Below are 15,276 nucleotides of genomic sequence, written 5' to 3'. Positions count from 1 at the left end.
GCTGCTAAAGTAGAGGTATTAAGTTTAATGTTGACAAATTATGGCTAATAAATGTTGGTCTTTGTGTTTTAATTCAGATAGAGGTTTATGCACGACAGCTGCAGGAAATGGAGGATTTATTTAAAGGAATCGGAGGTGATGATGCTCCAGTCAGCGATGCTCAGATGGAACGGGCCATTAGGGCTGCAGAAGTCATGGTGCAAAACCTGGAAATCAGAGCAAATGAACTCACAAGTACAAAAATCCTTCATTTGTTTTGATAAAAAAAAATTCTAGTTAGTTTGTTGTTTTAGTTTGACAATTTTTTTTTAATACCAAATAGGTACAGAGAAACAGCTTCAGGATAAACTGGCGAGCATTAGCCGATCCCAGCTGAGAGAGGACAGAAACATGGAGGCTTTGTTGACAACAGTAGATGGGATCAGAAACAAGGATCAGCAGTACAGAACGGAAGTTTCAGAAATCCGTAACCTCATCAGTGAAATCAGGTTAAAACTGCAACAGGCCAAACGGGACATCCAGCAGGCTGTGAGTATTTAATTCTTATATTTTTATGGGTGGTAATATATTAATATAATATATGGTGTATTTTTAGCATTTGGTTTTCAGCCGGTTGTTGAAAGGTGATCTATAGCTTAACTATCGCATAGAGGGTTAGTAAAAGTATAACTATTGTTGTTTTGAAAATTCTCAGTATTTTTGTAATATGTCTATTTCAGGAGTTTCCCTCAGGTGATGGGGTGCCAGGTGCTGACACCTTGTCTGATTTGGTTCAGAGAGCTGCTGATCTTGCTGAGCAGTATGTCATGTGTTTTTCTCAAATGAAACAGCAGACAGTGAAACAGCACAACATGTTGTGACCCATAACTACATGTGCACTAATAAGACACTTGCTTAGCCAACAAAGGCTTTAATAGTTTTTACAGTTACACATTAAAATGTGGTTCTGAACTGTTTTAGCTCCAGGCTTTACATGGAACATCAAGTGATTATTAAGACATTATCATTGAACAAAAGTCATAAATCAAACACTGAAATGTATTAAAATTCAGAGTTTGATTGGACCTTCTGCATAAGCACATCAACAACAAAAGATTCAAAGATGATAAGCCTATTTATTTTGCTATCGTAACTTTGCATTATTTAGTTGCATTACTGCATTTGGCATGTTTTTTCACTTGAGAATAGTTAAAAATGCATTTTACCATTGAACAGACTTCCACTTCACTTGGAGCACTTATCTGCAGTACATATGTTGTGCATCAGTTATGTGTAAAACTGACCGGTGTTTTCCTTTCCAGGCATCAAGGTGAGGCAGTGACGGTGGAGACCATTGCAGCCAATTCTCTAACCGAATCTGAGAAAGCCCAAGATCTCATCCGAGGTGTCATCAACCGAGAAAATCAGGTCAAAGACAAGGTCAAGGACCTCAAAAGACAGTAAGTTGCTTATAGCTCAACTTTTGAATGAGAAACATTGTTAAACAAGATAATTCTCTCCTCAGTACAGAACTGTTATACCTTCATTGTGCAGAGGTAAAGACTGAGCTTACTTTCTAATGATGTTGTTCTCAGGTATGAAGCAGATGTAACCAAAGTGCTTGACATGGAGAATACGGCCACTAAACTAACTGATGCAGCTGGAAAGGAGAGCGGAGTAGCTCAGAACACTCTGAAACAGTTATCTGACCTGGAGAAGAAACTTCCAAAGCCTCTGACGGTAGTGAATATGGATTCAATATTTATGTGTGTAGAAGAGAGATTTGAGTAAAACTAGGGGAATACAGGAGCCTCAAGTCTTTGTTCACAACCCGATTATTTTCCAGAAACCATTTGCTCGTGTTACTGGAGTCTAAAAAAATACACTATATAAAATTAACAATGTGTAGTACACAATTAAAAATAAAGCGATTTATACAGTGAAAGAAAGAAAGTTATATATATATATATACCTCTAAATTATCACAGAGTAAGACATTTAAACCAGGTTCCTCTAAAAATGTATATTTGTGTTTGAATGTGTTCTTGTATGACGCGTTTCTGGAAGTTGTTAGTCAAAACCTTTCTGTTTCTGCAGAAGGACATTGCTGGTGTGGTTTCCATGTTTGACAATCTGAAGGGTATGGTGGAGGGGAATCTATCACAATACCAGGACTTTCAGCAGTATATGCTCAATGAACAGAAAGAGACGGGCGATCTGTTCAATAAGGCCAAGACGTTCCAACAGGTAAACAAGATCCTCTGTTAAACCTTCCCGATACTGTAGATGCTCAGAAACCACTGAAAAATATGTGAAAGAATGTGATGACTGAAAATGAGCTTGATTTTATGGTGATGAGATTTAACCAAGAATTTGCAACAACTGTGGAAACATTGACCTTTAGTGCATTTCCTGGGTCAACAGGAAACTTGACTAATGTTTTTATTTGATTTAAGGTTCAAGACAAACTTCTTGCCAGGGCAAACGCAGCTGAAGCAGTCAAAAATAAATCTCTGGAAATCTTTGCCAACAACAAAGATAGTCTGGAAAAGACACTAGAGACGCTCAAAGGTGCGGATGAACAATGGATTTTAAGCTATTAAATATCATATACACATTACCGTTCAGAAGTTTGTGGTCTGCAAGATTTTTAATGTTTTTGAAATGCTCACCAAGGTTGCATTTATTTGATTTAAAATATAGCAAAAACAAGGAATATTGTGAAATATTATTACAATTTAAAATAACTGTTACTGTGATGGTTAACAATATTATCACATAATCCTTCTTATATGGTGCTCAAGAAACATTTCTTATTATTATCAATGTTAAAAACAGCTGTGTTGCTTAATATTTTTGTGAAAACCATGACTTTTTTTAGGTTTCTTTGATGAATAGGAAGTTAAAAAGAACAGCATTTAGGATCTTTTGTAACATAATAAATGTCTACTGCCACATTTGATCAGCATCCTTGGCTGAATAAAAGCATTAATTTCTTTAAAAAAAAGTCTTACCTCCCTCTACTTTTGAGCAGTAGTGTATATATCTCCAGATAATGTTCTGCCATCATTTAAACTATCCATCACAATTTACCTTAAATGTCTCTTTTGTCAGATTTTGATGAACAGATTGGTGATAATAAGGATCTTGCCGATGCTGCCATTGCAAAACTGCCTGCTATCAATGACACCATCCAGAAGGCCATAGCTGACAACACCAAGACTCAGGACATTTTGGATGTAATGGCTCCTCACTACAGAGATTCTCAGGATACTATTAACTCTCTTACAAGCACTGCAACCAAACTGGAGGTATGGCGACCTGTTATCTTGAGTGTTCACCTATTTAATTTCTAAAAACAATAGTTGTGCCAATGCCATTATTATGTAAATTTCACAGAGAGGCCAGTTCAGTTTCTCACACTGTCTGTCACAAGTTTACTAAATGACCCGAGTTGAGTGGGCCTATTTGAATTGTATACAGAAAGTTTTGAATGTGCTCACAGGATGCTTGTATGTGTCTCCACAGGGAATGTCCGATTCTCTTCCGTCTTCTTCCGATATTTTGAAAGCTGCAACCAAACTGAAAGAGGACGTGGATGGACTGAATATAGAAGCCTCTTTAACTAGGGACAGACTGAATGAAGAGAAAAACAAGGCTAAAGCACAGATTAATCAAGCGAAGAATGTAAGAATGTCTGCTTACATAAAACTATTTGAGAAAGCTATTTGAAATCATATTTACGTTGGAGATGCATGCTAAATTTTATTTCCTTTATTTGTCAAATCAGGCTGTCATGGAGTCTACTGGCGCACTTGGAAATGCAAAGAATGCCAGGGATGCTGTTAGTGATACTTTAAAGACAATCACTGATATTATGAGCTCACTGGGTGAGTTATAACAGTAATTCACTACATGCAAAATATACAGTCAAGTATGGTAAAAGATAATTATCAAACTGGATAATGACATGTTGGAGGCAGAATATATTTTCATAACTTGATCTTAATTCCACACTCCAACGATGAGTAAGGATTCACTATAAATATAATATTGCTTTCCAGGAACTCCTGGGACAGTCGACGACAAACGAGTGAACGACCTAGAGAACGCCATCGCTAAAAGCCGCAGCCGCGTGGACAAAGAGCTGAGGCCCAGACTCAGGGAGCTGGAGGAGAAGGAAGCCCAGCAGAGAGCCAGCATTTCAGGCATGATCAATGACATCGACACCATCCTGGCTGACATTGCCAACTTAGAGGAGATCCGTAAAAACATTCCAAATGGCTGTTACAACATTCCACCTATTGAAAGGCCGTAAAGGCTTTGGGTTACTACAGGGCCAAGTCCCAATGTTACATAGTTTAATCTATGAACTTACTGATGCTACTTTTCAACTAAAGAGTGTTTGTTGCATATAACATGATTTTGTACTGTTTGAGAGATTTCTTTTAGTATTTATTTTTTCAGTTTATTTTTTTTTAAATGTTTTACTGTGAAGTTTGAAATGATGCCAAAGATATTTACATTTGGGTAATTAATAGATAAATATATACCATCTCTGAAACTAATTGTTCTTGAGAAGAAGTAACACCCAGTTGCTTCTCCATCTGTTTCTGGATATAGTGAAAAATACATTCAAATGTGAAAGAAATGCACAACATAACAAATTTCATTATTTTAATTTCTGTTTTGTTTTATTAAATTCAGTATTCATCAAGGACACGAGTTATTGTCATGGCAGCATACTTTTTCAGTGGTTGAATGCTTATCGAATAGCCACTATAAAATAAAAATATATTCATATATGACATTACGCTGACACACATATACATGCTTTTCACCATAGACCACTAATTTAAAAAAAAAAAAAGATAATATTGAAGATCTAAAATGAAGTTCTGCAGTTTTAGCATCTTAAAAACAGAACCCTATCATCTTAAATGGTGTTTAATATGTATACAAGGAGATTTTAATAGCCTGAATCTCTATAATCAATTCAAAAGCATGAGGGCAATTAAAATACAAGAAACAAACAATATCATCAACAATATCTACTCTTGTTGATCACGAGTTTGAATGAAGGCATGACGAATGCAAGGAAGCAGTGAGGATTGTAGAGGTACAGAAGAATGCAGCATGCCAAACCGTGAAAAAATATATTATTTGTGGTGTATTTCCTACAATCTTCTACATTGAGAATACGTTCCTATTAAGTCTTCTAGTGATTCCTAATACACCAGTTACTATGGTGACTGCTCAGCAAAAAATGGAAATAAAATCATGAAATTATTCTGATACAAACAGTGAGGTATCAATGTGTGTCTTTACACTGTATAATCTGTTCAAAAAATGAAATGGGGGGGTATATTTCTCCTTCAATGTCTGTGATAGTGTACATATCTAACAGCATATTAGGTACAGTAAACCTAGTTTACTCTGGGTATGAGTTGGTTTCACGAGAAATATTTTATAATGTTACAATCTCAGTACTGTAATACGTTTTCATATTTCTGAAGATTAATATTCCGGCTTCCAATTTCATTTATGATAGTCTCTTATGAAAATTAAACATCATATTTCACCAACGTATTTGTTTGTGCTGAAATCATATATCATATAAAAAACAGTAATCACAGTAATATATTGAAGTCTTCATATCATAAAGCCAGAGCTTTGTGTAAACTTGCAAAGCCTATCAAAATGAACTATGCAATATACACATAATTCACTGAATCTGTTATTCTTCTCATCAAATACACTTTGATTCATTTATAAAGGTGTTAGATGTGCAGTTGATTGACATTTCATGTTAGCTCAAATCATTTAAAAGATGTTCCAACAATTTTTAAAAGCGTAGAATTACTTTATGCCCTTGTCTAACATGAACAAAAAGCTCTCGAATGGTGTCAGTGTGGTCTCTTCACAAAACAAGCAAAAAGTGAAAGGAATCTTGGCTGAAACGAATGGTTTGATGCAGAGGCAGTGACTAAAGATCACATCTGTGGCATGTCAGCATGTAAATGTCGAGCATTTGGAGCTGTGTGAGAAGTAAATGTGCACAAAAGCAAAGTAAATGAAATTGCATTCTTTAATGTGCAACCAAATACTCCACGTATACATGAATGCACATTGAAGACAAAACATTGAGGCATAATACAGTATATGAGACAGACGTTTTCTGTACATACAGTTGATTGATGAGTAGAAAATGTATTTAGAGATGAGATGAGTCTAAGCACAGTTAACACTGTAACCACAGACTATGGTCTACGTGGTAGTTTAAACACTCATGCGCTGAAAGAAAACCCTTAGGCATGCACCTACAAGAACAGAGAATATCAAATCAACAGCAAAGGCCGACATTATAGCAGGCAATGGTTTATTTCATTAAATCAAACTCTTTTTCTGTCATAGTGGCGGCGAGGCTCTCTCCTCTTCCTCCTATTGGGCACCTAAGCCCACCCAGTCCCTTAAAGCTGATTGGTGGAGCAGATCCCTCAGGCACAGTGCTGTACATCCCAATGAGACACGAGTAAGAGGGGAGGACAGATTAATGCTCCTCTACATGGAAAAGCAGTGGTAGCACAGGAGGATTATACTCTAGATTACACACAGAGAGACAGACAGGGATGACTGACGGGTTCAGAAGTGGACTTCCCCACACTATCCAGAAGCATTGATGTAGAGCTGACTCTGCAGGATGTAGTCGATGACTGGCTGGCTCAGGTAATCCACCACGTGACCGTCACCGTGCTGAAGAGCCAATCTGGTGAGGAGAAAGGCAGAGGGTTAAGGCCCGTTCACACTAAGTTTATATGACAACGATGTACTAAAATGGAAACGTTTTTCCTTTGCATTATTCGAGTAGCCTACGATCCCCATTAACACGGATATGCGAAAACGATTAAAAATGCAGTATTATGCACGTCAGGCCAGTAGTTGGCGATGTCACTTTGTAAATAAACACTACGCACCTATCGACTGAACACGTACTACGCATGCGCATGATGTCACTGTTTTCACAAATTCGCATTTATGTAGTTTACACGGAGACAATAAAGGTGTGGTTATTAAAAAGTTTGCGTTTCAGGCCCTTAAAAATGCCGTTGTCGTGTAAATGAACGGCCAACGCATAAGAAGTATTCCTTTTTTTTTAATTGAAAACTGTGAAGTGTAAACGGCCCCTAAGAATAAACATAACAATAACTACGTCACCGTCCACACCAACAGATGATATCGTTCTGAGCGGGTATGTTGTCTGCTGCTTTAAATTTGGAGCAATTTAAAACTACCAGTATATCTTTATCTTATCATTAAGGTTCATTTTGACCAAAAACGATAACTATAACGCTAAATATTTTAGCGCCCACACCTGCAGACGATATATCTCTGTTTATTAAGCATATGTGCTGCAGTTTTGTCGTCTGCCGCTTTAAATGCTCGAGCTCTTTAAAGCAGGATGGAGTATGATTGGCTGTCAATGTTTTTATCATTCATTAGGTGGAAAAAAATCGTTCTGAAAGTGACTGCAACGATATTGTTTCTCTGTGCTGTTATCGTTATCGTTGTGGTGAGGACTCTGCTGTTCTTTTATATATCATTAACGCCCTTGTATTGGTGTAAACGGGCCTTTACAGTACAGAACAGACAGATGAATGATGCGGAGACAGCAAGAACACACACCTGCTCTTGGTGGAACTGACGACTGACATCGGGTGGTCGACCTCATCCTTTACCACGATTATATTGTCCTGTGAGAGGAAAACCAAAGCCGTTTAACAGTCGCAAAACAAATATGCTCTAAATCCCCTGCTTTGACTGTGTAGTAAAATGTTGATGACAACTACCAAAGGAAAGCAAATAGCTTGGTGCTAATACCTTATGCTTTCGGAGCACAGATGAATGGTTCATTATCCTTTCTGTATCGACTCCATCTCGAGGAACCACCACTATCCCAAAATCTCCCACAATCACTTCCATCTAGAAGAATATAATAATCTGATATTTAGTTCAGTTTAACAACACATATCTCGATATGTAATATATCAAACAATAGTTTGAATGTTAGTGCCTTGAGAATTCAAAACTGATACTATTTACTTTCTTAATACATGTTCCAGGTCTTATTGTGTAAAATTCATCAATGCATGTTATTCTAAAACAAGTAATGTGAAGTTTTATGTTGACTTTAAATTTCTTAATCCATTACTTGCATCAACATTTAATGTTTATCACGTTCAACTTATTGTTATTATTATTATTATACAAACATTTGTATTTTTTAAGAGATTTTCCCAATTATATATATATATATGTATATATAAAATTGGTACACCTCGTATATAATTGGCATTGTTTTTGGATGTTCTTAGCAATTTTATATATCTAAAATTGCTAAGAACATCCAAAAACAACGCCAGCGGTTGAAGTTACAAACTGAGAAGTTACAAAATCAGGAAAATATCATAAAAATGGCACAGTGAGACATTTTTTGTTGTTGTTGAGGGCTTTAGAGTTGCTGGATATAAGGTGAGTGTTCAGGTAGGAATTAAGTTCCTTACCAAAAATAAAAAATTAGGGCTTAGATTCCACTTTTTTTAGATAAATAACCGGCAATATTGTGTCTACAATGTAAGTACTCCATATTATCTTCTTGCTTATTAAACTATTAAATAATAGCTATATCACAATCGCAACTGCACCATTGGTCTGAATATAAACAAAGCTGTGACTATACCTGAGACGGCGCTTACTCTCGCGAGTGTGATATTGCTTAATTTTAGGAGAACATACAAAATATGAGCAAGAATAATATATTTTATATATTGTTAAACACATGTTTGTGTAAAGAAAGAAAGAAAGAATCATATCTTACATCACTTTCGTTCCACAAGCCAGGGATAGAGAAAGACTCCAGAAGATCACTGCCACAGAGGAGCAGGATACGCAACTCTGAACAAACCACAATCACAGTTTCACATCACACCATAAAAAACACATGACACAGTAATGAGATGTTTTTTCTTCGCTGTAGGGGTAAACACAACAACTTTGATAAGATAAAAATAAAAGAAACAAGTCGCATTTTCCCCATGAGGAGGAAGAATGAGGCACTACACAGTATAGACAAACACCATCACTTTTAATGACTTATTATAGAAAGATGTCTACTTTTTTGTCTATATCTCTGACAACTGTTTTTCTGTGTTTGTCTTATTTGATGTTATTTATATTTTCTTGAGGAGAAACACACAGTGATTTTTTCCCCTCTCCCTGGGAAAACTATGTATTTTCTGACGATGACTCAAAGTGACAAGCAAGGACTGATTTGAAAACCAAAACCATGGCAAGGGAAATCACATTGTCTCACCAATTTCCTCGTAGCGCATTGCTGTACCAAGGTTGGCATTTTCGTCTGTTCAGAAAAACAGAAAGGTTTGAGAGGTCAAAGGGATGACTGATTCATTGAGAGTCACCATAGTCATGTAAAATCGTTACATATCCTGTGCGTATGAATAATTCAAAATAATTATACAGAATTATATGATTTCTGCATGAACTTAACCACAAGGCATTTTAGATTTACACAAATTGGAAGAGGTTGAAATGGTGAGATTAAACTTAAATAAGTAGTGTGAGGCAGATCATTTCATGCATTCAAAAATAATGCAATAAAAAAATGGGACTTCTAGACTGTTTGTGATGTCTATTCAGTGTCATTCTCTGTCATACTAAAGTAATGTCTTAAATCATCTTCATATTTTAGCATATGTTCAAATTCAAATATTAAAATACGAATCTGCATGTCATGTAATAAATTAATAAAATAAAATAAATTAAACTGTTCAGTGACAGTTACAGGTACATTTAATATATTTAATATTTTTATATTTATATTTGTATTATATTGCATATTTGTTATGTATTAAATTCTGTACATGAATATACCAACAACTTACCAACAAAGGTAAAACGATCCATGTGTGGGCGAACACAACATATTTTGCCCAGGTTTTCGCTCATCTTTCCCCAAAGCTTAACTGGAGAAAAAGAGGCATCAGTCAATCATGAAATCATGGACCTGTTCTCCAGAACACCAAACAAAGGTCACCTCACTTACTAGCCACAGACTTGTTTGCTGTGTTTTGGTAAATAGGAGATGTCCCATTTTGGGGCTGGCCAATCACTGGGGTTGTGGATGGTGTGTTCACGTTGGACAGAATGCATCCTGTGACTCTCTGCAGAGGAACAGCTCAGTTTATCACTTTTAGATTGAGTACAAGTAAAAATCGTACAGCATTCAGGACAAAATTGAGACTAACCTTCATTAGGTCACGGTGATGCTCCAAAACACTGCAGGTGGTCTGCCAAGTGTCCTGGTAGCTCTCCCAAGGATCCACTCTGCAAAAGACCATTAATCCATCAAACATTTTATGTCCAATCCATTTTGAAATATATAAGCTATCCATCATCAATATAGCTCAAGGATGCTAAAGTACATGTAAGTGCTGCATAGCATTCTTATGAGGGTGTTGCAGGGCTCCATTTTGACTGATTGACAGTTACCTGATCCAATCAGACGACTGAACTGCCAGCTGACACATGGTGAGACGATGTCTGCTTGAGACAAGGCCCTAGAAAAGCAGAAAAGAAACCAAAACAAGGAAGTGAGTGCTTTAGCATCCACCTATAAAGAACATTTTTGAACTTGTGAAAAACAAAGAAGGGAAACCTATTTGATCAACACAAAAGCCATTTTTCAAACATTTGCCTTTTTTTTTTTTTTAGATCAGGGTTCAAAACACAATGATTCCTAAAATTGTTTCTTTCACACGTTATGCCTCTCCCAACACAACAGATTTAAGCTGGAATGACTGAATCCTGCTTTCTAAAGCATTTATTATTCATATTTTGATGCTAAGAGAGAAGAAAACTAGGCCAAAGTTATTTTCAATTCCAGTTGAGTTCTGCTGATTCATGTGATTCAGATAAAGACCTTATATGCACAAGAATCTACTTAACAAGAGACATGTGGTTTTGTTCACATTTATGAACATAAAATTTGATGTAGACAGTTTAGGGATTTACAATTGGTTCAAATTTGTCATGCAAATGCATCCACTTTTACCAAAAGACACCTGCTTGATTTGAAAGTGACTTATATGTAAGCAGTGCTAAACAACGGGCCTTTCTTCCCTGTGAAATTTCCAGAAATTTCTTTGATGTGACCTCACTTTAATGGAATATAATAGATATAACAGTGGGAGTTTTCACTGTTTATGGGGGATTTAAAGTGAGTTAGATTTGCAGGTTACATATGGCATCAAAAGACTTTGTGAGTCTTATGAGTGATGATTGAGTCGTGAACTCGAGTACTGAACCGATTCGTTCAAAAATGCTGATTCATTCAGAAACAAACAAGTGGCTATCTTTATGAGTGAGTCACTGAGTCATTCCCTCAAACGATTTTTTTTAAAAACACTGATTCATTCAGGAACACCATTACATGTTTCGCTCAGAACCACACAGGGGCCCTATTTTAACGATCTAAGGCTAAGCTCATGATCTAAAGTGCACAGTGCAAGTGCACTTTGAGCGTGTCCAAAATCGAATCCACTTTTGCTAGTTTAACGACGGGAAAAATGGTGGGTGTGCCCAGCGCATGGTCTAAAAGGGTTGTCCCTATTTTTTGGGGTAATTGATGTGTTTTGGGAGTGTAATATCCTATTCCAAGCCAGTTGCGCTCACGCCATGGTGGATTCGCTATTTACATGGTGGAATTTGCAAGCGGAAAGTTTTTTCTAGAGAGCAAACAGATCTGCTCGTGTGCGAGGTTTAAACACGCAAGCAGACCATCTACGAGACAAGCCGGATTCCACCATATCTTTATGTACACAATAATAATCTTTTACATTGTAATCCTTTTATTTTTAATATTTGGCTAGTTTGTGTGCTGCTGCGCGTCCCTGTGTGTGTAATAAGCAGAGTGAACGCACGTTGTTTATCCGCCCATAGGCACACATTACTAATGCGCCCTTTAAATAACAAAACAATATTGCGCCATTGACTTTAGACCAGATTTCAGTTGATCAGTGGCGCAGTCTATTTCAGTTGCCTCAAAATAGCAACGCACCAACAATGTGCCCGAACACACCTCGTTTTCAGACCAGCACGCCCATGGGCGCACAAATGGGCGCAAATGCATTTACTATTTAAACAACGTGGCGCAGGACGTGAAAATGATAACTGCGTCGGGCTGAAACTAGCAAAAAACACTTGAGTCGTGCCTGGCACTGCATTGCACCAAGAGTATGATAGGACCCAAGGTTTGTTTGGAGCAGCAAACAAAGCAAAGATAGACCAAGGAACGGGCAATGTGTATCTAAAAATGCAAGTTACTCAATATCTACAATAACTTTTTGTTTACTGAACTGCAATTTCAAACACAATGATGGTCTGAATATCAACATAGGATGTGATTACCTGCAATAAAAGAAGTAATAGCACTCTGCTCCTGTGATATTGCGTAAATATGCAATACTAAACTGACTTTAAATTGAACATATTCTCTTACCGGTTTGCCATAGGAATCGTGTACAGGTGAGATGATACCCCCAATCACAATGAATCGTCCAGTCTTGTGTAGGTACTCTCTGGCTTTTTCTGCAAACCAAAAAAAGGTTACCTTATTATCTCATGGCCATCATTTGACTTCTGTAACACACCATGCCGTGCTATAAAGGTATACTCTTAAAAATAAAGGTTCTTTATGGCAACAAACCCTTTTGGAACTTTTATTTTTTAAGAGCGTAGCTTAGATGAAAATGAAAGGAACTCTTTTCGAAACATAAGAAAGTGAAACAAGGTATTTTATTCAGGAATTCAGAAGCAATTCTCAGCATGAGCCATAAACCCATTCTTATTTTTGTACCTCAATATATGCAAAAGCATGCAGTAGGGGAAGAAGGCTTCAAAATTAGGTCACGGACACAGAAGCTTTTTGCTTCCGGGGAAAACAGCAGAACTGTATTGATCAAACTGTGGTGGTGGAGGAACTCCTCATGTTGCTTATGCACTGAGAAACTCAGCTGCAGTAAATGAATTAAGGAAAGTACAAAGCTCCTAAGGTTGTTTCCCTGCCTAGTATGTTTACAGCCAATGGTAGAAATCTCTCTCTCGCTCTCTGAGTGTCTATTCTTTTCCCAATTGCACTCTTAGTCAAGTTCCTGTCACATACAGTATGATTGTATAATTGTAACAAAGCTAATCTTTAACCATCATGCTCTTTTGAGATTGACGAAACTTACAAATGCAAATATGTTTAAGATGTTCCTCTGACCTAATCAAACCTGTAGGCAAATATTATTGACATTTTATAATGAAATTGTAAAGTGTAAAACAATCATCCCAATATTTATTTGAAAATGTATGTAAAATGTAATGACAATATGCAGTTCACTACACTTTCAACCAATTTGGACTTTGAACAAGAAAGTCAGTTTGAAACTTAAAACAAAAATCAAAACTAAAAAAACTAAAAAATCAAGTAGACTTAAAATTACTGTGAAAGTTAAATGGATGCTAACATAAAAAAACAAACATTTAAATACATAAATCAAAATCAAAATTGTCTTAAATCATCTCTATAATTTATTTCCATTTATATCAAAATCTAATTCCTTACTAATTTCCTTAAGGTTGACGCATGAAGTTATGTCTATAAAGTCTCATAACAGGACAACATGCGAGTTTTAATGTATCCTACATATTAATTTCATTTGATGTTAAATTTACAGTAGATTGTTATTTATCTTCCTATATAGGCGTTCTAGCATGTCAAGAATCCTTCGCGGGATAAATTATTAATTCCACTTGTTGAAATATCATAAATCATAGATTTGTTTGCTAAACCTGCGGCTGCGCAGCCTCATCATCTGCTCTGAGAGATGATTTGATCATTCTGGGTTCTGAGGCCATCGCCCATTTCAGCACCTTCGCTTTGGACAGCGATCGACAATAAGAATTCATTACAGAAACATCTAATGATTATCGATCACCAAGCGTGACATCACAATGTATGAAATCATCACGGTCACCATAAACCCCTTTACATACGCAAACAACATACGCTGAATTAAAAATCAGCTCGCGCATCCACTCCCTCTAGAATAGGCGAAATACTTACCGAACATATGAATGTGTCCCTTCGTGATGGGGTTGAAACTTCCACATGACAGCAAAATGACATGCGTTTTAGTGTTCTCCGTCATTGTGTTTGTGGTGATCTATCGTTTTTAAACATATGTCGCGGATTTCAAGGCCTTTTGTTTTGTTGTAAGTCCGCAGCAAGAGGCGAGGTTCATTAGGCTGCGGCAGGCGCGAGAGGCAGAGCGTCACTGATCTGTTCCTGCGCACTTAAAGGAACATGCGCGTAGTGATGCGATTCAAGGACTCTTGGTTCTGAGTCATCTGTAAAACGCTTAGCCTATGTTACCTTAACGGTTCCGATTCTTTTAGTGCGCGGTGGAATAATTATTTCGTTACAAAAAAAAGCCTAATAATAACATTAAAGAGAGAGAGAGAGAGAGAGAGAGAGAGAGAGAGAGAGAGAGAGAGAGAGAGAGAGAGAGAGAAGAAAGAAAGAAAGAAAGAAAGAAAGAAAGAAAGAAAGAAAGAAAGAAAGAAAGAAAGAAAGAAAGAAAGAAAGGAATTTCTTATTGAATGTAGCCCTCTTCGTATTGCTTTCATAAAAAATAAAAAATAAAAAAATAAAATTTCTTGAAAAAATTGTTTACACAGTGTTATTTTTCAAAGGCGATTAGAGCCCTGTTACACATATGATTTCTAGAATTGTTTATTTCTTGAAAATGACAAAATCACACAAATCAGGGTTTTGATTTGTTATTACAGTAAAAAGAAGATTATGTATATATATATACAGTGCTATGCATAAGTGAATACACCCATGCTAAAGTTGACTAAAAAGAGGAATAAAAAATCATATTTTGGAAATTGAACTTTAAGGACACCAATTTTCTTTGTGAATGAATAATGTATCGTAAATAAATAAATGTTCTTCCTTAAAATACATGGTGCATAAGTGTGTACACCCCTATGTTAAATTCCCATAGAGGCAGGCAGATTTTTATTTTTAAGTATTTTTTTAAAAAAAATTTTAGGATACTATGCATCCTGATAAAGTTCCCTTGGCCTTTGGAATTAAAATAGCCCCACATCATCACATAGCCTTCACCATACCTAGAGATTGGCATGGGGTACTTTCCATAAGATCATCTC

The 15,276-nt window shown here is 36.4% G+C and overlaps 2 protein-coding genes across 2 annotated transcripts in view; one reads left to right on the top strand and one right to left on the bottom strand.

Annotated features, from left to right (window-relative positions):
* The window catches only part of lamc1 (laminin, gamma 1), a 74,597-nt gene extending 69,894 nt beyond the window's left edge, over positions 1-4,703 (top strand). Inside the window, exons 40-50 of the mRNA XM_084412046.1 lie at positions 78-234; positions 323-528; positions 720-799; positions 1,302-1,439; positions 1,575-1,719; positions 2,077-2,226; positions 2,436-2,550; positions 3,094-3,290; positions 3,508-3,666; positions 3,770-3,869; positions 4,044-4,703. Coding sequence (XP_084268172.1) covers positions 78-234; positions 323-528; positions 720-799; positions 1,302-1,439; positions 1,575-1,719; positions 2,077-2,226; positions 2,436-2,550; positions 3,094-3,290; positions 3,508-3,666; positions 3,770-3,869; positions 4,044-4,297 — 1,701 coding nt within the window. The 3' untranslated portion in view covers positions 4,298-4,703. The remainder of the gene's footprint in view (positions 1-77; positions 235-322; positions 529-719; positions 800-1,301; positions 1,440-1,574; positions 1,720-2,076; positions 2,227-2,435; positions 2,551-3,093; positions 3,291-3,507; positions 3,667-3,769; positions 3,870-4,043) is intronic.
* On the bottom strand, positions 4,679-14,499 carry nmnat2 (nicotinamide nucleotide adenylyltransferase 2). Its single transcript, XM_084411216.1, has 11 exons — positions 14,165-14,499; positions 12,554-12,642; positions 10,546-10,613; positions 10,302-10,380; positions 10,100-10,217; positions 9,939-10,019; positions 9,350-9,394; positions 8,855-8,931; positions 7,858-7,959; positions 7,663-7,730; positions 4,679-6,745 (listed from the first exon to the last, which is right to left on the bottom strand). The coding sequence occupies exons 1-11, from the start codon at positions 14,247-14,249 to the stop codon at positions 6,643-6,645; spliced, it is 915 nt and encodes a 304-aa protein (XP_084267342.1). The 5' UTR covers positions 14,250-14,499; the 3' UTR covers positions 4,679-6,642.
* Positions 14,500-15,276: the final 777 nt, after the last annotated feature.

The sequence above is a fragment of the Rutilus rutilus genome (genome assembly GCF_951802725.1).
Source record: "Rutilus rutilus genome assembly, chromosome: 6".
Lineage (NCBI taxonomy): Eukaryota > Metazoa > Chordata > Actinopteri > Cypriniformes > Leuciscidae > Rutilus > Rutilus rutilus.
Note: the sequence above shows the minus strand (reverse complement) of the source record. Positions and strands in the feature narration are given on the sequence as shown.